Source organism: Carcharodon carcharias, chromosome 1, assembly GCF_017639515.1.
Source record: "Carcharodon carcharias isolate sCarCar2 chromosome 1, sCarCar2.pri, whole genome shotgun sequence".
Taxonomy (NCBI): Eukaryota; Metazoa; Chordata; class Chondrichthyes; order Lamniformes; family Lamnidae; genus Carcharodon; species Carcharodon carcharias.
The window spans coordinates 137,500,290-137,522,780 of NC_054467.1; the positions used below are offsets into that span (position 1 = coordinate 137,500,290).

General features: G+C 43.5%; 1 protein-coding gene across 8 annotated transcripts in view; it reads left to right on the top strand.

Moving 5' to 3' along the window:
- LOC121276574 (kelch-like protein 5) overlaps positions 1 to 22,491 on the top strand; it is a 187,960-nt gene that overhangs the window by 26,041 nt on the left and 139,428 nt on the right. For 6 of the 8 annotated variants that reach the window (XM_041185155.1, XM_041185165.1, XM_041185173.1 and 3 more), the window contains one exon: positions 10,058 to 10,134. Coding sequence is in view for 1 of the 8 variants with exons in the window: in XM_041185210.1 (XP_041041144.1) it covers positions 21,604 to 21,986 (383 nt within the window). In the remaining 7 variants the exon portion in view is untranslated. Of the gene's footprint in view, positions 1 to 5,615; positions 5,638 to 10,057; positions 10,135 to 21,579; positions 21,987 to 22,491 lie in introns of those variants that run through there. The other 2 variants (XM_041185181.1, XM_041185210.1) reach the window with 2 other exon arrangements.

Genomic DNA, 22,491 nt, shown 5'->3' on the forward strand with positions numbered 1-22,491 from the left:
ACCACTGCGCCCCCTCCTCTTCACTTATGGGGGGCCCATGCCTCTGGCAGGTATCTCCATTAAGCACGGGCTGCCCAAATAGGAGGTACCCCTTTACCAGGGAGCAGGCACCTGCCAGGATTTACCTGGTGGGTTGCCCACGTGTCGGGGCACTCGCCGACTACTTGTTAAATACCAGCAGTGGGATGAGACCCTTAAGTGGCCGCTTAAGGGCCTCAATTGGCCTCCAGTCAGGAAGGCCATCCTCGGGCCTGCCCGCTCTGGGCTTAACTGAGGTGAGTTGGGAAAGCAATGAGGCCTCCACCCCGAGGTTACCTGCCTGATCATGTGGCCTCCCCTTCCCCCAAAACTGCCTCCAGGATGAGGGGGGTGGAGGGGGCATTAAATTCTGCCCTATTATTCCGTTTCCACGAGTGCCTCTGCGATGGTATTAACACAACTCAGCTTACAAAAATACTCCTAGGGCAGAATCAACCCAGAATTGCACTAAGTATGGGTAGTGGGCATGAAAAACAACATTTTACCCACTGGCTGCAATGGCAGGTTTTCGCACCATATCGTCCGCTTTCTACCTTATTAATTATGCAGCCACAGGAAACGGGCCATTTCGCTGGCGGACAGCCTCTGAATCGCCTGCCACGCAGTTACCTCACTGTTTCCTCACTCTGGGTACCGTATCTAAACTTCAGCCGCCCACACATTTCTCAATGCTTGCAGCCCAGGACTGCTCCAGTGAAGACATGGCCCCGAAAGCCAAGAAGAGTTCAGTGACCTGCCACTGGAATGCCTTGTGGAGGCTCGCCGTGATGTCCTCCACCCCATTCTGATTGTGGGAGGTGGTGGCAGTGGTGGTCAGTGTTCAACTCTGCACAGAAGAGGTTGGTAACCCAGTGCCAATAAAGGATGAATTATATCATCCATGCCGCCATGAGACAACTATCTCATCACTCTAATCTCACACACTCACAAGGCCATCACGTATTCACCAACATCTCTCTCACTACCAGCTTAAGGGACATCACCACTCACTCTGTCACACACACCCGCACATCTCCATCTGGCCTCATCTCCTCTGGAGACTGCCTCCTCAGCACTCACCATCTTGAGGCCACTTGCACAGATCAACATGTGCCCCCACACATATCCTTGGACACCCCCCTTCCCCACTGTAGCCTTCGTCCTGCAGCCTCTTCCGTTGCCTGAGGCCACTTCTCCTGCTTCCCCAAGCAAGCCCTAGCCCTGCAGCTGTTGAAAAGCCACTCCCTGTCTTACGGATGTTCTGGTAGAGACCTGCCTGTGAACCCACTAAAAGTGATGTGATGCCAGTTAAGACTGGCGCTGATGACTGCGATTGCTGCCCGAAGCAAGGTAGGCAAACAAAACTCGAAGTCTCAAGCTGAGTGCAGTTCGCCACGTATGTACAGTTGTGAAACATGCCGACGTGCCCAGATGATGTAGCATGGGAGGATGATTCCAGCAGGCCTTGTAATAAGATGCTAAAGTATTGAAATTAGGTTCCCGGTGTACATTGGCGGGAAACATGGCCGGCCATGTGGAGCGGACGATTGCAAACTGGTTTTGCGACGGCGTGAAACCTATTTTTGCGATCTCCCGATACTTTCCACTCTTGCCCACTATGATGACTGTGCAAACGGGAGTGAACAACTCCACCCCTCACCTCTTTCCATGCTCTTCTGCTGATGATCTTAAATTTATTCTTTTAGTACTAACTGACCAACCAGTGAAAATGGTGCTTAAAAAGCCTTCTAATTTTGCATGCCCATATCACATCTCCTCTTAACAAGCTCTGTTATTTTACCTTTTACAACCTTCCCATACATGTAGCCATATTCCCTTAATATCATTTTGGGTATTGGAATTTTATCAACCTCAATCAATCAGGCTCCTATATAACCATATAAAGTGCTTTATAAATATCCCTGGTTCCCTGAAACAACTGAGGCTTTTCTTTTTTCGTTTCCACCAAATTCAGCCCTCTATACTATTATTATTGTTGAGCATCACGAATATAACTTAGCATAAAAATAGTACATTACTTTTCACAGAATCTCACAGTGCAGAAGAGATCCCTTCGGCCCATCGAGTCTGCACCGACAAGTGAGAAACACCTGACCTACCTACCTAATCCCATTTACCAGCACTCAGCCCATAGCCTTGAATGTTATGATGTGCCAAGTGCTCATCCAGATACTTTTTAAAGGATATGAGGCAACCTGCCTCCAACACCCTCCCAGGCAGCGCATTCCAGACCGTCACCACCCTCTGGGTAAAAAAGTTTTTCCTCACATCCCCCCTAAACCTCCTGCCCCTCACCTTGAACTTATGACTGACCCTTCAACTAAGGGGAACAGTTGCTTCCTATCCACCCTGTTCATGCCCCTCATAATCTTGTACATCTCGATCAGGTCTCCCCCTCAGTCTTCTCTGCTCCAACGGAAACAACCCAAGTCTATCTAACCTCTCTTCATAACTTAAATGTTTCATCTCAGGCAACATCCTGGTGAATCTCCTCTGCACCTCCTTCAGTGCAATCAAATCCTTCCTATAACGTGGCGACCAGAACTGCACGCAGTACTCCAGCTGTGGCCTCACCAAGGTTCTACACAACTCAAACATGACCTCCCTACTTTTGTAATCTGTGCCTCGATTGTTCAAGGCAAGTGTCCCATATGCCTTTTTCACCACCCCACTAACATGCCCCTCCGCCTTCGGAGATCTATGGACACACACGCCAAGGTCCCTTTGTTCCTCAGAACTTCCTAGTGTCATGCTGTTTATTGAATACTTCCTTGCCAAGTTACTCCTTCCAAAGTGTATCACCTCACACTAATTATGATGAATGCTTGAGGCAAGAATAGGCTATTCATCCCTTCTATTTAATTATGATTGATCTTACCTGAGGTGGCAGCCCAATGGTATACAGTCAGGAGGAAATGGTCCTCCGAGTCCTCAACATTGACTCCAGACCCCATGAAGTTTCATGCCATCAAATCAAATATGGGCAAGGAAACCTCCTGCTGATTACTACGTACTGCCCTCCCTCAGCTTGAAAGAGGCACTGTGGGTAGCAAGGGCACAGACTGTACTCTGCACGGGGTACTTCAATGCCCATCACCAACAATTGCTCAGCAGCACCACTACTAACTGAGCTGGCTGAGTCCTGAAGGACATATCTGCTAGATTGGGCCTGTGGTAAGTGGTGAGAGAACCAACAAGAGGGAGAAGCCTACCTGACCTCATCCTCACCAATCTACCTGTCATAGATGCAACTGTACATGATAATATTGACAGGAGTGACCCCTGTGCAGTTCTTGTGGAGACAAGGTCCTGTCTTCACACTGAAAGCATACTCCATCATATGTGGCGCTACCACCATGTTAAATGGGATTGAACAGATCTAGCAGCTCAAAATTGGACATCCGTGAGGTGCTGTGGACCATTAGCAGTAGCAGAATTACATTAAACCACAATCTATAACCTCACGACCTAGCATATCTCTCACTCTATCATTACCATCAAGCTGGGGATCAGGAGAGCCAGCCAGGAACAGCGCCAGGCATACCTAAAAATGAAGTGTCCACCTGGTGAAGCTATAACAAGAACTACACACTTGCTAAACAGCAGAAGCAGCGTGTAAAGTCAGAGCTAGGTGATCCCACAACCTACGGATCAGATCAAAGCTTTGCAGTCCTGCCACATCCGGGTGTGAATGGTGGGTTACAATTAAACAACTAACAGGAGGAGGAGGGAGAGCCCAACATGTGATGCTATAAAACAAATCTGAAGCATTAGTAATTATCCTCAGCCAAAAGTGTCGAGTGAATGATTCACCGTGGCAGCCTCCTGAGATCCGCACTATCATAGATGACAGTCTTCAGTTAATTCGATTCACTCCATGTGATATTAAGAAATAGCTGAATGCTCTGGATATAGCAAAGGTGATGGGCCCTGACAACATCATGGCTGTAGAACTAAAAATGGGCTCCAGACTGAACTATGCCCCATAACCAAGCTGTTCCAGTACAGCTACAACACTGTCATCCATCCAAACATGTGGCAAATTGCCCAGGTATGTCCTGTCCTGAAAAAGCAGGACAAATACAATTTGGCAAATTACTACCCATCAGCCTACTCTCAATCATTAGCAAAATGATGGAAGATGTCATTGACACTGCTATCAACCAATACTTAACTCAGCAATAACCTGCGTACTGATGCTCGGTTTGGGTTCTGCCAGGACCGCTCAATTCCATCCAGACTTCATTACAGCTTTGGTCCAAGTATGGACAAAAGAGCTGAATTCCAGAGGTATGGTGAGAGTTACCACCCTTGACATCAAGGCAGAAATTTATTACATGCAGCGTCAAGAAGCCCGAGCAAATTTGAAGTCAATGGAAGTAAGTGGGAAAACTCCACAGGCTGGTGGTGTACCTAGAGCAAAGGAAGATGGTTCTGGTTGTTGAAGGCCAATCACATTAGCCCCAATACATTGTTGCAGGAATTCCTCAGGGTAGTGTCCTGGCTCCACCATCATCAGCTGCCTCATCAATGATCCCCCTCCAACATAAGATCAGAAATGGGATGTTCACTGATGATTACAGTATTCAGTACCATTTGTAACTCCTGCGATGCAGAAGCAGTCCATGCTCAGATGCAGCAAGACCTGGTCAACATTCATATTTGGGCTGATCAGTGGCAAGTAACATTCATGCCACACAAGTGCCAGGCAATGACTGTCTCCAACAAGAGAGAATCTACCCTTCTTCCCTTGACATTCAATGGCATTACCATCACCAAATCCCCCACTATCAACATCTTGATAGGAACTTAACTACCTATATAAATACTGTTGCTACAAGAGCAGGTCAGAGTCTGAGGATTTTGCAGCAATATCTACAAGGCACAAGTTGAGAATTTGATTGAATACTCTCCACTTGCCTAGATGAGTGCGGCTCCAACAACATGACAAAGCTCAATGCCAGATCCAGGACAAAGCAACCTGCTGGATCGGCACCCCATCCACCACCTTAAACATTCACTCTTTCCACCACCGAGGCACATGGCAGCTGTGTGTACCATCCATAAGGTGTTGAATTCAACAATTTTAGGTCGTGAGCTCCCTCCCCCATCCCCACTCCCTTTCTGTTTCCCCCTTCCTTTTTTTTCCAATAAATTATAAAGATTTTCCTTTTCCCACCTATTTCCATTATTTTAAAAAAAACACCCCCACTAGAGCTATACCTTGAGTGCCCTACCATCCATTCTTAATTAGCACATTCATTTAGATAATATCACCAACTTTAACTTTAACACCTATATGTTCTTTTGTACTATTGTTGTTGACATCTTTTGATGATCTGCTTCTATCACTGCTTGTTTGTCCCTACAACCACACCGCCCCCCCCACCTCTCTCTCTCTCTCTCTCTCTCTCTCTCTCTCTCTCTCTCTCTCTCTCTCTCTCTCTCTCTCTCCGCCCCCCACACACACACCTTAAACCAGTTTATATTTCAACTCTTTCTTGGACTCGAACTCAAGTTCTGTCGAAGGGTCATGAGGACTCGAAACGTCAACTCTTCTTCTCCGCCGATGCTGCCAGACCTGCTGAGTTTTTCCAGGTAATTCTGTTTTTGTTTTTGTTTTGGATTTCCAACATCCGCAGTTTTTTTGTTTTTAGCACTGCAACATCTTGCCAAGGCTCCTTTGACAGCACTTTCTAAATGTGCCATTTAGAAGCATAAGGGCAGCAGATGCATGAGAACACCGTCACCTGCAAGTTCCCCTTCAAGTTACACACCGTCCTGACTTGGAACTTTATTGCTGCTCTTTCCATGTCCCTGGATCAAAGTCCTAGAACTCCCTCCCTAACAACACTGTGGATGTACCTAAACCGGAAGGACTGCGGTGGTTCAAGAAGGTGGCTTACCACCACCCTCTTAAGGGCTATCAGGAATGGGCAATAAGTGCCGGCAAGCCGGGATGTCCACATCCCATGAATGAATAAAGTTTAAAAAATCCCTGGTATTCTGGTGAATCTGCATTGTATACCCTTCCTGTGGCATAGTGTACAAAACAGTATGCGACATTGTAGATGTGGTCTGACCAAGGGTCTGCACAACTGAAGCATCATTTGCTCACTTTGGAATTTCAATTTCCTTACGATAAAGGTTGACATTCCATTAGCATTTGTGTTCACCATTTATGCCCATGCGCTTGTAGAGAATCCATGAAATCATAGAGCAGTACAGCACAGATAGAGGCCATTTGGCCCATTGACTCTGTGCCTGCTCTTTCAACATGGATTCCAGTTAATCCCACCCCCTTGCTCTTTCCCAATGCCCCTGCAGTTTTTTCTCCTTCAAGTATTTATCCAATTCCTTTTTGACGACTATGATTAAATTTATCCAGCACCCTATTGGGCAGTGCATTTCAAATTTATGTAGAATTGTTTTTCCTCACATCACCTCTGCTTCATTAACCAATTACTATGAATCTGTGTTATCTGGTTATTCACCCCTTCAGCCATCTGAAACAGTTTCTATTTATTTACTTAAATAAATCCTTCATAATTTTAAATACCTCTATAAAATCTCCTCTAAGCATTCTCTGCTCTATGGAGAACAATGCCACAGTCAGTTAGAGTTCAGAATAGCAAGTATATAAAAACAACTAAATCCCTTTTCTCCTCCATATGTCCTAGCCTCTTGCCGTCAATAAAATATTCCAGTTTTGACCTTATTTACCCACATTGAAGGCGATTTGCCATAGTTTTGTCCACTGATTTAGCCTGCCTCTGACCTTTTGTAACTTCCTGCTCCCATCTACACAACTTACCTTGCCTATTAACAAACCTGTAGTGGCATCTGTAAACTTGGATATACAATTCCCTGTTCCTTCATCTAAAAAATAATGAAAGTGATGTGAAATATATTCATGGTAATTTATAAAGCAAGTAAATTCTGTTGTGATCTCAGTAGAGACCAGTAACATTTTTTAAAGTAGACGGCATTCAAAATCCCACTTATTTACAAAAAGATTGAAGCCGTAAGATTCCATGGTTTAAAGTTAAAATTTTTTTTTTTACTATACAAGAGTCAACAAAGCAAACGCTAAATCTTATCTACCCTATACTCAAATGCCCAGAATTAACATGAATTAACAGGCTGAATGTAAACTATAAATTGCACATTAAATGGCAGATATATTATGACGTGGCAGATGATATGTGCTAGGCACACCAAGGGAAGCTTGGTTGCGCGATCACAACGGTTTTTGTATGTATTATGAGATGTGTGCACTGAATTCAGAAGTAATAAGTCCACCAAGATCTTTAGAGATTTTGAAAAGTAAATTAAAATACTTATTAACAAAATATAAAAGATTTTAAGCACATACATAAGACTATAATTACTTACTAGTATAATAACTCCTAAAATTCCTAATTATCCTGACCCCAATTACAATCCCTTTAAGGCAACAGTCCATAATAGATTTTAGATTTAAAACAGATCAACAAGTTAACACAATACCCACTTGACAGTGGAATTCCAAATGGCTTTTCCCCAACTTCAGTTTTCTTATATAGCAGACTTATGCACAAATGCTGGAGGCTTCATTAAGAGTATTTCACACACTTCTGTTAGATCTTACACGGCCTTCTGACACACAGCCTTTCATTCTCTTTTATATATGTAAACGTAACATCTTTTTAATATGTAAATTCTGTTGTTCCATATATCTTTGAAACTGTATCTTCCTCATAATGTAAAAACTTTCATTTTGCTAATATATTGTCAGTAACCTTTGGGAAAAATAAACACATTCCTTAGCTTTGCTTATCTGGCTAGTTGTTAACAGGCTAAGATCCCTTTGAAATCCAAATCTCTTCATTTATCTAAAAATGCAAATTCTTTTCATGCCTTACATGCTAAGCCAGTATCCATGTTTACTCATTAGCATGTCGAGCACCTAGCTTCTTTTGATGATTTCAAACTTGCAGTCTACTTGACTCTAAATGTCACTAAATCACACACAGACCCAACTATGCTTACCCCCATAAACCTACTTCACAACAAACCGGAAAAATATTATGAAAATTATTATACTTTCATCACAGATACAACTAAGACATTTCTTACAAATTGGCTCAGTAGTCCACTCAGACATTAGTGATCACACTCGGTCTCAAAGTTGTTCACAACTTTGTCTTCCTCGTGAGGAACCTAAGTTCCTCTCTTTTTCTAGGAGCTAGTCTGATCCTCAGCCGACAGCAGCGCACAAACAACCCAAGTTCCACAGGCACGGTCTTCACCACACATCACACATCTGTAGAACCTGCTCCACTCAGTCAGGAGGAGTAGGCCCACCAATGTTATCTTCAGAAACAGCTGCAGCAACTTATTTTTAACTTCTGGATCTAACTGCCTTCTTAAACTTGCCTGTGTCACACCATAGGATTCATCAACTGCTACTGTTCAGCTTGGACTGATCTGTGTTTTTTATATCTTTTCAACAGATTCAGTTTTCCAGAGGTTTTCGTTTCCAAACCTCAGTTTGCTTTTGTTTCCTTTGAAATTGGGAGGTTCAGTTTCTTTTCAGTGTTTACCTGTTTTGTTTCCTTTTCTGTTCCCTTTTCAGTTCACTTTCTGTTTTAGTTTCCTCAAAAATTCCAAATTAAATTTAAAAACACAGATTCCCTCATAACTGCTTATTGAATTTTAATGGGGTATGCATTTCTGGTGCATTATACTACAAGTGAAGAATGTGCTAAAGTTTTTCTTTATTCATAGATAAACGTATTTTATACCTTTTGGTCACTTTAATTCTCGTAGCGATACGAATATATCTTGTTATTTTTCAGTTGGCCCCACGCTAACTCTGTAATCTCTTCCCGGGCTATAACCCTCCGAGATATCTGCGCTCCTCTAATTCCAACCTCTTGAGCATCCCTGATTTTAATCCCTTCAATACTGGTAGTTTTAGCTTCAGATGCCTAGCCCTAAGCTCTGGACTTCTCTCCCTAAACCTCTCCATTGATTTCCTCCTCTAATACACTCCTTAAAGCCTACCTCTGTGACAAAGTTCTTGATCATCTGCCCTAATATCTCCTTATGTGGTTTGGTGTCATATTTTGTTTTATAATGCACCTTGGAAGCACCTTGGCACATTTTATTATGTTATAAGTGCTATATAAATACAAGTTGTTGTTGAGGGGCTTTGACTGAATAAATAAAGAGAAAATGTTTCTAGTGGCAGAATATTTGGTGGCTAGAGGACACAAAATTTAGATAATTGGCAAAAGAACCAATGGGAGACAAAGAGAATTTTTTTGTATGCAGTAAGTTGTTGTGATCTGGAATACACTTCCCTGAGAGGTGATGGAAGCAGATTCAGTATTAACTGCTGAAAGAGAGTTGATGTGTACTTGAAAAGGAACAATTAGTAGAACCATGTGGAAAGAGCTGGGGGGAGTGGGACCATTTGGAAAGCTCTTTCAAAGGACCGGCACAGGCACAAATGGCCTCCTTCTGTGCTATAAGATTCTATGTTTCTGTGACTAACATGCCAATTTTCTTCTTTAGTGTTTTGGTTTAGTGATTTTTATGTTAACACTATGTTTGTCTGTGCCACCTAGCAATTTCTCAATTATTAATAAATAATCATAATGAAAGTCCTCTACAGTTATCAATTGAATGCCTTTTGTGTCAGTTGTTGGAAAAATCAGAACATCATTGAGAAATTAAGGTGAAATAGATAGGATTGAGCTGATAGATGTTTAAAAGTTATTTGATGATAGATGTTTCTAAGAAGGCTGACGATAGGCTTTGGAAGTAGCTAAATATATTTCTGATGTATTTAGTACCTTTTGGTCACCTTAATTCTCATAGTGATATGAATATATCTTGTTATTTTTCAGTTATTTAGTTACTGTGGGACCTTGTCATTGACTGGCACCCAAGTTATCACTTAAAGTTGTGAATCATGTGAATGTAATTGTACAATATTGTGAGATTTCATGTGAAACCTTCTGTGTTTCAGGATGACTGAAGTGGTTGCACTGATTCTGGATGCTTTTTCACATATTCAGCTGTAGGAAATTAAAAACCTGAATGTCGGTAAGTGATCTTGAGTTCATCTAATACTTTTGCACATCTAATTTTTACGTGTCTAATTCAATAACACGTCTACATGTCTAGCAAAGCTAATAGTAGTAATGGTGACCCTGGAACTACCAGATTGTTTTAAAAGTCCATCTGGTTCACTATGCCCTTTGGTGGAGGAAACCTGCCATCTTTGCCCAGCCTGGCCTACATGTGACTCCTACGCAGAGAAATGTGGCTGAGTCCTAACTTTAAAAAAAATCATTTCATGGGGTGTGGTAGTTTCTGGCTAGGCCATATTTATTTCCCATTCCTAAGTGCCCTTGAGAAGCTGGTGGTGAGCCGCCTTCTTGAACTCCTGCAGGCCCTTTACACCCAGACGCCCATAGTGCTATTTGGAAGGCAGTTCCAGGATTTCAACCCAGCAACAATGAAGGAATTACAATATAGTTACAAGTCAGAATTGTGAGTGGCTTGGAGGGGAACTTGCAGGAACACCAATGCATCTAGCTGCCCTTTGAGCTGGTAGAGGTCATGGGTTTGGAAGGTTCTCTCAAAGGATCCTTGGTAAGTTGCTGCAATGCATCTTGTAGATGGCACACACTGCTGGCACTGTCTCTGTATTGGAGGGAGTGGATTTTAAGCTAGTGGATGGGGTGGCAATCAAGCGGGCTACTTTGTCCAGCTTCTTGAGTGTTGTTGGAGCTGCATTCATTCAGGTAAGTGGAGAGTATTCCATCACACTCCTGACTTGTGCCTTGGAGATAGTGGACAGGCTTTGGGGAGTCAGAAGGTGAGTTACTCATCGCACAATTCCTTGCCTCTGATCTCTTCTTTTTATTCATTCACCGGACGTGGCCAGTATTTGTTGCCCATCCCTAACTGCCCTTGAGAAGGTGGTGTTGAGCTGCCTTCTTGAACCACTGCAGTCCATGTGCTGTAGGTACACCCACAGTGCTGTTAGGAAGGGATTTCCAGGATTTTCACCCAGTGACAGTGAAGGAACAGCGATATATTTCCAAGTCAGGATGGTGAAGGGCTTGGATGGGAATTTCCAGGTGGTGGTGTTCCCATATGTCTGCTGCCCTTGTCCTTCTTGATGGTTGTGGGTATGGAAGGTGCTGTTTAAGGAGGCTTGGCGAATTCCTGCAGTGCATCTTGTAGATGGTACACACTGCTGCCACTGTGCGTCAGTGGTGGAGGGAGTGAATGTCTGTGGATGGGGTGCCAATCAAGTGTGCTGCTTTGTCCTGGATGGTGTCAAGCTTCTCAACTGTTGTTGGAGCTGCACTCATCCAGGTAAGTGGAGAGTATTCCAACACACTCCTTACTTGTGCCTTGTAGTTGGCGGACAGGCTTTGGGGAGTTAGGAGGTGAGTTATCCACTGTAGGAATCCTAGCCTCTGACCTGCTCTTGTAGCCACTGTAGTTATGTGGCTGGTTCAGCTGAGATTCTGGTCAATGGTAATTCCCAGGATGTTGGTACCGGGGGATTCAGTGATGGTAATGCCATTGAACTTCAAGAGAAGTGATTGGATTCTCTCTTGTTGGGGATGGTCATTGCCTGGCACTTGTGTAGTGCGAATGTTACTTGCCACTTGTCAGCCCAAACCTGGATATTGTCCAGGTCTTGCTGCATATGAACGTGGATTGTTTCAGTATCTGAAGAGTCACAAATGGTGCTGAACATTGTGCAATCATCATCGAACATCCCTACCTCACCTTATAATGGAGGGAAGGTCATTGATGAAGAAGCTGAAGATATTTGGGCCTAGGATACTACCCTGAGGAACTCCTGCTCTCTGAGGTGTCCCAGCCACACCATGGAGGTCAATTAGGGATGGGAAATAAATGGTAGCCTTCTCTGCGAAGCCCACATCTCATGAGTGAAGAAAAGTAAGATCCCAAAGCACACCCAAACATCTTCCACTACAGTACTCCCAGGGTATGCAATCTTTTTACCTGATCACAGGCTCTGAGACTCACCTGTTCTTCTTCCAATCTGCACAGTCCAACCCAAATTTGGAACTTGGTGCACTAATATGGGCAGACCCTTACCACAGTGCAGCTAAGGTGCTTAAAAATAGGCAAGCCCAAATTTCTAGGAAACAGACTCACTAGGAGATGAAATTGGAAGTATTGTTCCACCAAAGGTCTTAAGGACATGAATGGCAAGAAATTGAGATCCATTGTGCCAGTATTTTGGGTTCTATGACTGTGTTTAGGTTTCCAAAATGACAACAGCAGCATGCACACACGGGGCAAGTTGTGCCGGATGCCATATTGGTAACAACATTAGTTAGTGCTCAGTGAGTATCCACCAGAAGTATGTAGTGCAGGCAGAGCATGATGTCAGTCTGTGTGCCATTTTGGAACTCCATGCTCCAGATTACACCTGCACGTTTATCTCCTCACCAGTGCAATTTAAAGGGATCATCAACTTATTGTTGGTTAATTTCTTTAGGCTGTTGCTTTGACTCTAAAAGTATTCTAGTGCTTTTTGTAGTTGATTGAAGTTGTAAAAGTTTGCAGGAGCAGTTTTGCAAGTGCTGAAGGACTTTTTGATGACTTCAAGGCATCCTTACACAAACCAGTTGCTTCCAGACATGAATGCACAAATAACAATTCTCCTTGGAATACAGTATGACTTGAAGAATGACAGAAGTTACATAGAACAGGTCAAGCTGCTGGAAGAGGGAGGATGTGGGGTGTGAGATGTTTGTGCCCCCATAGGGCTGCCCTCACTGAAGTGTGTCCATTGTTGCAACTATAACTGGAACTTCAAAACAGTGAGGACCCCACTGCTAGTGAGTGTAAAGGTGACCGTAACAATGAATTTTCATGCTTCTGGCTCCTTTCAGGCTGGAGCTGGAGATATTTACAACATTTCACAGTTTGCCATCCACTGTTGCATAAGCGAGGTTGTAGAAGGTTCTATATTCAGTGAAAGCTAACTACATTTCATTTTCTCCTGCCAAAGCGAAGGAAGTGAAGTGAGCATGTGGCTTCCCAAGGGTTTCCGTTTATTATTCATTTACAGAATATGAGCATTACTGGGTAGGCCAGCATTTATTGCCCATCCTGAATTGCCCTTGAGAAGGTGGTGGTGAGCTGCTGTCTTGAACTGCTACAGTCCCTGTTACAGGGTTCCCCACGGTGCAGGATGCTATTGACTCTTTGCACATCGTTTTGCGGGCACCGCATGTCAACTCTGCCCCATACAAGAAGTGACAAGGATTCCAGTCCCTCAACACCCAATTGCTGTATAACCATAAGTAGAGAATAATTGCAGGTCAATGCTTGGTATCCTGACAGCAGTTATGATACCTTCACTTTGCAGCAGTGTGCTGTGCCAGCTGTATCTGAGCCACTATAGTAAACCAAATGGTGGATACAAGATGACAAGAGCTCTCCACTGACAGCATGATCTGTGGCTTTGGTGTGAAACCCACGCACATGTTGAGGTTATCGTTGAGGTTCAGGGAAGAGAATTGCTTCATTAACACAGTGGGTGGGATATAGCCTCCTGTTGAAGGATCTTCTTTCCCACTTCCTCCCTCTTCCAGCAGCTTGTTCTATTTTACGTAACCTCAGTCATTTTCTAAGTCACGCTGTGTTCCAAGGGGAATGCTTATTTGTCTATTCATGTCTGGGAGCAATTAGTTTGTGCAGAAGCCATGAAGTCTTCAAACAAGTTCTTGAGCACCTGCCAAACTGTTCCTGCAGTCTTTTGCAACAATGCTTACAATGAAAGCCAGCTGCCACACAAAATGTGATGGAGCAAATCATTGATTGGCTTAAACAATGCTTTTGCTGCCAGGGCCACTCTGGTGAAGCTCTACAGTGCTTCGCAGAATGTGTGTCAAGATATGTGGAGGTCTGCTGCATGCTACACGACCTCACCACATTGAAGGAGACAGCCCATGCCACCAGCTATATGGCAGTGATGAGGAAGTGTAGAACCATAAGGAGATGAAGAGGAAGAGAGAAGATACCCTTGACAGCCCCTTTTTATTGGGAAAGCTATGAAGAATTCATCCAAGTTCAATACCAGTAATCACAGTTCCACACCATACCTTTCCTCTGTCACTGACTATCATAGTGTTCACTTGGCCACAATGCAAAAATAAAAGCCATGACAAAATAAACATTCAAAACCAAATTTTTAAATGAAAACATGTCATGTTCAGCACCATTTGCGACTCCTCAGAGCCCAAATGCAGCAAGACCTGGATGATATCCAGGCTTGGGCTGACAAGTGGCGAGTAACATTCGTGCCACACAAGTGCAGGGCAATGACCATCTCAAACAAAAAAGAACCTAACCACTGCCCCTTGATGTTCAATGTCATTACCATTGCTGAATCTCCCACTATCAACATCCTGAGGGTTAGCTTTGACCAGAAACTGAACTGGACTACCCATATAAATACTGTGGCTACAATAGCAGGTCAGAGGCTAAAAATCCTGTAGCGAGTAACTCAACTCCTGACACCCCAAAACCTGTCCACCATCTTCAAGGCACAAGTCAGGAGTGTGATGGAATACTCTCCACTTGCCTGGGTGAGTGCAGCTCCAACAACACAAGAAGCTTGACACCATTCAGGACAAAGCAGCCCATTTGATTAGCACCCCATCAACAAACATTCACTCCAAATACCACCGATGGTGGCAGCACTGTGTACTATCTACAAGATGCACTGCAGGAACTCACCAAGCCTCCTTAGACAGCACCTTTCAACCCATGGCTGCTACCATCTAGAAAGATAAGGGCAGCAGACAAATGGGAACACCACCAACTGGAAGTTCCCCTCCAAACTACTCACCATCCTGACTTGGAAATATATCGCCTTTCCTTCGCTGTCATTGGGTCAAATTCCAGGAACCCCACTCCCAAACAATACTTTGGGCGTACCTACACCACTTGGACTGTAGCAGTTCAAGAGGAGAGTATGAGAGGAGGACTTTTGTACAGGCAGTCAGCAGCACCTAGAGGATCTAGCATCAAGTAGGAGTAAGGGTAAAATAAAAGCAAGGGTTTGTATTCTATTTAGTTAAGATATGTCTGGGGAGCTCAGTCCCATGATTTGCACATCCTGCGCTATTTGGGGAATCCTAGACACTCCTGACGGTCTGGATGACCAAGTGTGCTTCCGACTGGAGCAACTTGAGCTCTGGGTTTTGGAGCTTGAGCGGCAGCTGGGGGCACCACGGTGCATTCACAAGGCTGAGAGGTTTGTGGATAGCACATTTCAGGATGTGGTCACCACGCAGCTTAAAGAAGTGCAAGCAGAGAGGGAATGGGTGCCCGCCAGTCAGAAGAAGGGGACTTTAGCAAGGCTTTTGATAAGGTCCCATATGGCAGACTGGTCGAGAAAGTAAGAGCCCATGGGATCCAAGGCAAAGTGGCACGTTGGATCCAAAATTGGCTGAGAGGCAGGAAGCAGAGGGTGATGGTAGGGGGATGTTTCTGTGACTGGAAGTCTGTTTCCAGTGGGGTTCCACAGGGCTCAGTGTTGGGGGCCCTTGCTGTTTGTGGTGTACATAAATGATTTGGACTTAAATGTAGGGGGTACGAAAATTGGTAGGGTGGTAAATAGTGAAGAGGATGGCTGTAAACTGCAGGAGGATATCGATGGAGTGGTCAGGTGGGCAGAGTGGTGGCAAACGGAATTCAACCCAGAAAAGCATGAGGTACTTGTGAAGGACTAACAAGGCAAGGGATTACACTATGAATGATAGGACCCTGGAAAGTACTGAAGATCAGAGGGACCTTGGTATGCATATCCACAGATCCCTGAAGGTAGCAGGGCAAGTAGATAAAGAGACATATGGGATACTTTCTTTTATTAGCCGAGGCATAGATTACAAGGGCAGAGAGGCTATGCTGGAAATGTATGAAATGCTGGTTTAGCCACAGCTGGAGTACTGTGTGCACCACATTATAGGAAGGATGTGATTTCACTGGAGAGGGTGCAGAGGAGATTTGCCAGGATGCTGCCTGGGATGGAGGGTCTGAGCTATGAGGAAAGATTGGATAGGCTGAGGTTGTTTTCCTTGGAGCAGTGAAGGTTGAGAGGGGACCTGATAGAGATATATAAGATCATGAGGAACATAGATAGCGTGGATAGGAAGGCACTTTTTCCATTAGTAGAGAGGTCAATAACTAGGGGGCATAGATTTAAGGTAAGAGGTAGAAGGCTAAGAGGGGAGTTGGGGAGAATATTTTCACCCAGAGGTTGGTGGGAGTCTGGAACTCTCTGCCTGAAAGGGTGGTTGAGTCTGAAACTCTCGTAACAGTTAAGAAGTATTTAGATATTCACTTGTGTTGGCATAGCCTCCAGGGCTATGGGCCAAGCGCTGGAAAATGGGATTAGTGTTGACTGGTGTGGACATGATGGGCCAAATGGCTGCCTCCTGTGCTGTAAACACAGGAGTCTATTCTTGACAGCTCACCGCCACCTTCTCAAGGGCAATTAGGGATGGGGCAATAAACACTAGCCTAGTCAGCAGCATGAACGAATTAAGAAAATATTGCATACATATGTTAATTAATCACCCTTGTGTATTCTCTTAATACTTGTATTCTGTGTGGCTTTGCCTATTGTGAGGCTCATGCAGCATAGACGCTCAGATTTACAGAAAATAGACACTACTTTTAAAACAAAATGGAGAGTGGACACACTGCTTTTGAAACAAAATGGAATTGAGAGGTCAGGTGACCTTTTTCTTTTCTGTCAATATACATGGATCTACATGGTCCTGGAAGCTACCCTGCATGCCTGGGCAAGACAATAAAATTCAAGAAATCTTTGAAGCCATTTTATTGAGAAGGCATTAAAATGCAACAAGCCTCTCCTATGGATTAGTGCTGCCATTATCTAAATTGTTGCAGAAACTAGCTCACAATGGACTTGCAGGCTTCTCAGCTGCAGAGTGGAATTCCAAAACCCCATTCTATCACAAGGATATGTAAATGGGTGAAACTCGAACACCATTGAATGTCAATGGCGAAAGCAACGGAGACCATTTGTGAGGACACTGAAAAACAGATACTATGGTCACGTGACAGAAACCAGGTTTCTGATAAAGAACATTTAATAAAACACGTTTTGGAAGCACGAGGCAGAAAGAAAGAACAAGAGTTTCAGACCAGTTAAAGAACAGGACCCTGCCTAAAATCCATTAGGAGTCAGCAAATTCAGGTTGGCCTTTACCTATCTATCTGAAGGAACCAAACCAGGTTTTCGCACAGGGGTTGAACTGCACCTCGACTGGAGCTAAGCCAGAGAAACCTGCTCCCTAAGCAGTAATCCACTGCAAATCCATCTTCATAAACATCCAATCTTTATTTCTTCAATGTACCAAAAAGGAAATCACAGCAACATGTCTTGAAATAAGGAAGTATGACTGCAAATTTTGGACTTCTAAGACCTAAGTGTATGATATCTCTTTTGTTGTGTGTCAGTGTTTGTGTCTGTGTGTGTGGATGTTATTGCATATACATTTTGGGTCTTGAGTAATAAATATTTATCCTTTTTAAAATCTGCCATTTTCTGTTCTTAAGAGTTATAGCACTCGAGGTTAAACACTTTTTAAAACACATCTGTCTTTGGTCAGTCAAGAGATGAAAAAGGGGAGACCATCCTACCATCTCTCCCCTGTCTTTAACAGTGTTCTAGTTCTCCAGTGTAGTGCTACCCCAGTGGCTGCAGCATGGCTGGCTGGTGGAAGGTGTTGACTTTCAATGGAGGAGATTGCCAATGGGCTTAAAGGCTGCCCTTGCCCTTGAGCAGCTCTGGGCTAAGAAGGCCTGGCTACAAATTGCACCGTCTTGGCATGGCGGCAGCAGTCTGAGGTAGCTGGCTGATGGTTAATAACAAGCACACTGGCAGAGCAGCCGGGGTGGGAGGGTAAATTCTGTTTTTGGGAGAGAAAACAGCGGGATCATTCTCCTTGACTGACCGCAGGCTTTCCGCAAACTTCCCAATGCTTCCCTTCACTCAATGGCATTGCCATCACTGAGCCCCCACTACCAATATTCTGGGGTGACCATTGACCAGAAACTGAATTGGACCAGCTATATAAATACTATGGCTACAAAAGCAGATCAGAGGCTGGGAATCCTGTGGCGAGTAACTTACCTTCTAACTCCCCAAAGCCTGCCCATCATCTACAAGTCAGGAGTGTGATGGAATACCATGCGCTTGGCTGGATGAGTGCAGCTCCAACAACACTTAAGAAGCTCGACACCATCCAGAACAAAGCAACCCGCTTGATTGGCACCCCATCCACCACCTTGGACACTCACTCCCTCCACCATCGATGCACAGTGGCTGCAGTGTGTACCATCTACAAGATGCACTTCGGCAACTTGTCAAGCTTCCTTCAACAGCAGCTTCCAAACCCACGACCTCGACCACCTCCAAGGACAAAGGCAGCAGATGCATGGGAACAGCATCACCTGTAAGCTCTGCTCCAAGCCACAGACTATATTGCTGTCCATTCACAGTCGCTGGGTCAAAATCCTGGAACTTTCTCCCTAACAGCAGTGCAGGTATATCTACACAATATGGACATAGCGGTTTAAGAAGGCAGCACACCATCATCTTCTCAAGGGCATTTAGAAATGGGCAATAAATGTTGGCCAAGCTAGTGATGCCCACATCCCATGAAAGAATAAATTTTAAAAATGCATTTTGTGGTGCCTACCTATCAGCTTTCCTCACTAAGCTGCCTCATTGAAGCAGTAATTTGGGTACTCAGCAACAGAACTCATGTGCAACCTCACCTTCTGGTGAGTTGGCACCCCATCCTTTCCCCTGCCCTGGCTGCAGGCCACTCATGCCAGAGTCTCACCATATCCAGATCCTGAATCTAAGCTACCCTCTAAATTATACACAGTGTCAGTATCTGAGTTGGTGGCTGCGAGTGTGAAATTGATTGATGATGCATTTTTTTATCATCACTATTTTCTTGCTGCTTCTCCAGTGCCTGGCCAAGTTGCACGTCTTGGGTAACTGAAAGGAGAAAGGCACAGGAGTAAGGCTTTGGTGCAGGGATGGGGGGAGATTAAAAGGTGATACTTATGCCATCGCTTTACTTTATACCTGTAAATCAGAAGTGAGTGTGGGATGAGGGTGGGTTGGGATGTGAGAAAGAGGATTAGGTGTGCGGATACCGTCATTTTTCATGGTTACACACCATCACTGGCCACAGCCTCAGTAATAACCAGCCCAATAATGGCCAGCACAGCCTCCTTCTAGTGGGTTGGAACATGCAAGTGGGCTTGGCCCTCTCCAGTTATTTCTTGCTGAACTCCTGTTGTAGATCACTTTGCCCTGCAAGAGAGAAGGAAATGTGTAATTGAATGTTGTGCAATCTGGGTAATGTGTCAGTCATATTTGAATACTGACAATGTGTGGAATCTGTGAGTTGTAGGTGATGAGATTTGCAGCAGTGTTAAGTGTGTGAGGGTTGGTGGAGCTTATGAATGTCGGGGATGAGTCCTGAGTGATAGAGATTGTTGCTAGATAAGTGACGGGGGTGTCATTATTTGAGCAGTATCCAAGGCAAATGGTGCAACTTGTAGGATATGGCATTTGAAGATGCATTCACTGACCTTTCTCACTGGTGTGAGGTCATTGAACTTCTTGTCGCACTGCATACAGGTTCTCAGGCTTAACTGCTTGTATTGACTGCCACTGCTATATGCTCTCACTACCTTATGAATATCTGTCCAGAAGGCCTCCTGGCCTGTGTAGATATGGGCCATCTCTGCCCCTTTCCACCTCTTCCACAAGGCCTCTAATACACTGTTCAAAAATCATGGAGTCCACTCTCTCACTTAATGTCATTCTTCAGTGTTTCCCAGGTCCAAGTCCTGCATGACAGGCAACACTGCTCCAGCCACAATGCACCTTCCTTTTAAGAGATACAGGCTAACTTGAAGTGGTGCTAGGTATTTGTAGTATTGGCCCCATGCTGATGCACCCGGGCAATCAACAATGCTTTTACTGATGATTGAAATGAGCATGTAACACAAGTTAGCATGCTGCCTGCATTGCAATCCGTGAGCTCGGGTTAATCGTATGTTACAATACTATATCCCTTTTTGGACGCCGTTACATTTAGCCACCAGATTTTTTTTACTTCAAGTAGCTGTTGAAGTAAAGACTGTAACATAATTTATCAAACTGAACAATTATTTATGAAAGAGTATTAATGAAAACGGGGAAGGGCACAGTAAAGGTACGAGGTTGATAGCTTCAGCTGAAGAGCTTGCATTGACAGAGGCACAATAGACTGATTAGCCTTCAGCTGTGTTGTACTTTCTATGATTCTAGTATTAGTTGCCATAAAAGCTACACAATACCCCAGAAGGAAAATAAGTTTGAGTTTCAGCCTGAATTACGAAGGAGCAGGAGCACTGGTTCCGGTGGCAGTCAAAATATATCAAATTACACCAAAATGATCATTTTGGAGCTAGGTTGAGACCATCCAAAACAAGCCAACCGAAAGGTGGTTTTTAGCCCATCTGGAAGAGCTGATTTTGAACCCTGCAATGAAAAGTGAAAATTGTGAAACATCTGAACTTTAATTTTAACATATTCAATATTTTTGAAGAACCGGGCTAATATTTAATAGATTTGTCCTGTAGTTTTAGAGGATCATCACCTGCTAAAGTAAAATATGAGTAACTGATTACTACGAAAGCCAATCAAATAAGCCATGTAGTACTTCAGACAACTGAAACACTCAGAATCTAATCACAAATTCCTTTAATGCATCATGCCTAACCCTCTACAACGAAGGTAGCTTTTTTTCAATCAATTGCGGAAATGAAAGTAATGTTTTTATTTACTTCTTTACTGAACAGTTTTTATTAATCTTTGAAATGATATTTTTTTAAAATTAAACACAATCTTGAAAGATGCACAAAAACCTGAGGTATTAATATTGCTGTGCATATTGCAGTAAGATGCCAAGGAGAATATTTAAAGAGTTAATAAAGAGGTGGGAATGTGATTGGAAAAGACTGTGATAGGTTGCTACATGCAAGTTACTCTTGCACTCATTTGTGGTTCAGAGGAAGGGGAGTGATGGTGTTCAGCTTTCAAAAAGGGTTTAATGAATGCTGTCAGTGTTTTTGAAAGCAGCTTGTCAGGATGTAGAGATGAAGATAATGTAAAGTGCATTGATTGTTATAATGTAAGTTGATTAAGAGTTGCACTTGATTGAAGGCACAGCCTTGTCCCTGCCTCCTCTCCACATTATCCTCATCATCTTTGTCATTAGTTGATATTCTGATGGTGGAGATTTAAGAAGATTTTATTTCCATGTGAAAGCAATCTTGTTTCATTCAGCCAGAAGCAGGAATCTGGAAAGAATATCTATTTGGACTGAGCTGTGCTATATACTGTGCTGCCTTACAGTACAGCAGAGCCTCCTCTGTTGCCTTGACAATTGCTTAGGTGAACAGAGAATGTCTGTTTCTCGCAAAGAATTTGATGTGAAGCAGATTTTACGCATCCGATGGCGGTGGTTTGGTCATCCTGCATCCCAACCTGTTACATCCAATGACAGTCGTCTGGGAGATTTTTGGAACAAAGAGCAAGGTGCAACAAATAATGGAAGGAAATTCTTAGACCCTGGGCACCTGCCTCTACCATTGGCTTCCATTAACTACCAGAGACCCAGCCAACAGGAAATTGAAAATTCACCACCATGGCATAAGTCCTATGGCCCGGATCTCCCTGTGTTTGAGTTTACCGCTGACAGTTGTGAGGGTACACGTTGGCATGACAAGCATGAAGCTGAGGACGAAGGGAGTGAAGAAGAGAATGAAACAGACAGCAGTTCCTGCAGGTTAGAAATGAGAGTTTAAAACAAGGCAGTGCCAATACTAGTCAGATGCATTTTATCCTATTCATTCATTATTCTGGCAAATGTCCCTTTTAATATTTATGTTATGTTTACAATATATAACAGTGTAAATTTTGACCTGATCCTGAAGAATTTCATAGAGTATATGCCCTCTTTTTGTAATATATATATATATATATATTTTAAATATGTAATTGTATTATAGTAAATATGAAGTTTTATAACAAGCAAATAAAATTCAGTGTTAAACATTTGTAAAATTGTCTGGTAAATGAATAATAGTTGGCTGTAAATTAGGAGGTGTACAGCATAGAATAAATAGTTTCTTCTCTTAAACTGAGAGATTATAGTGCAGCAAAAGATGATCCTTTTTCTAATCTAATAATATATAAACGCATTAATATGCATGTCAGGTGAAAACTATTATTCAGAAGACTCAATGCATGACTACAATACAGTACCACATCACACGGTGCAGGTCTGGAAA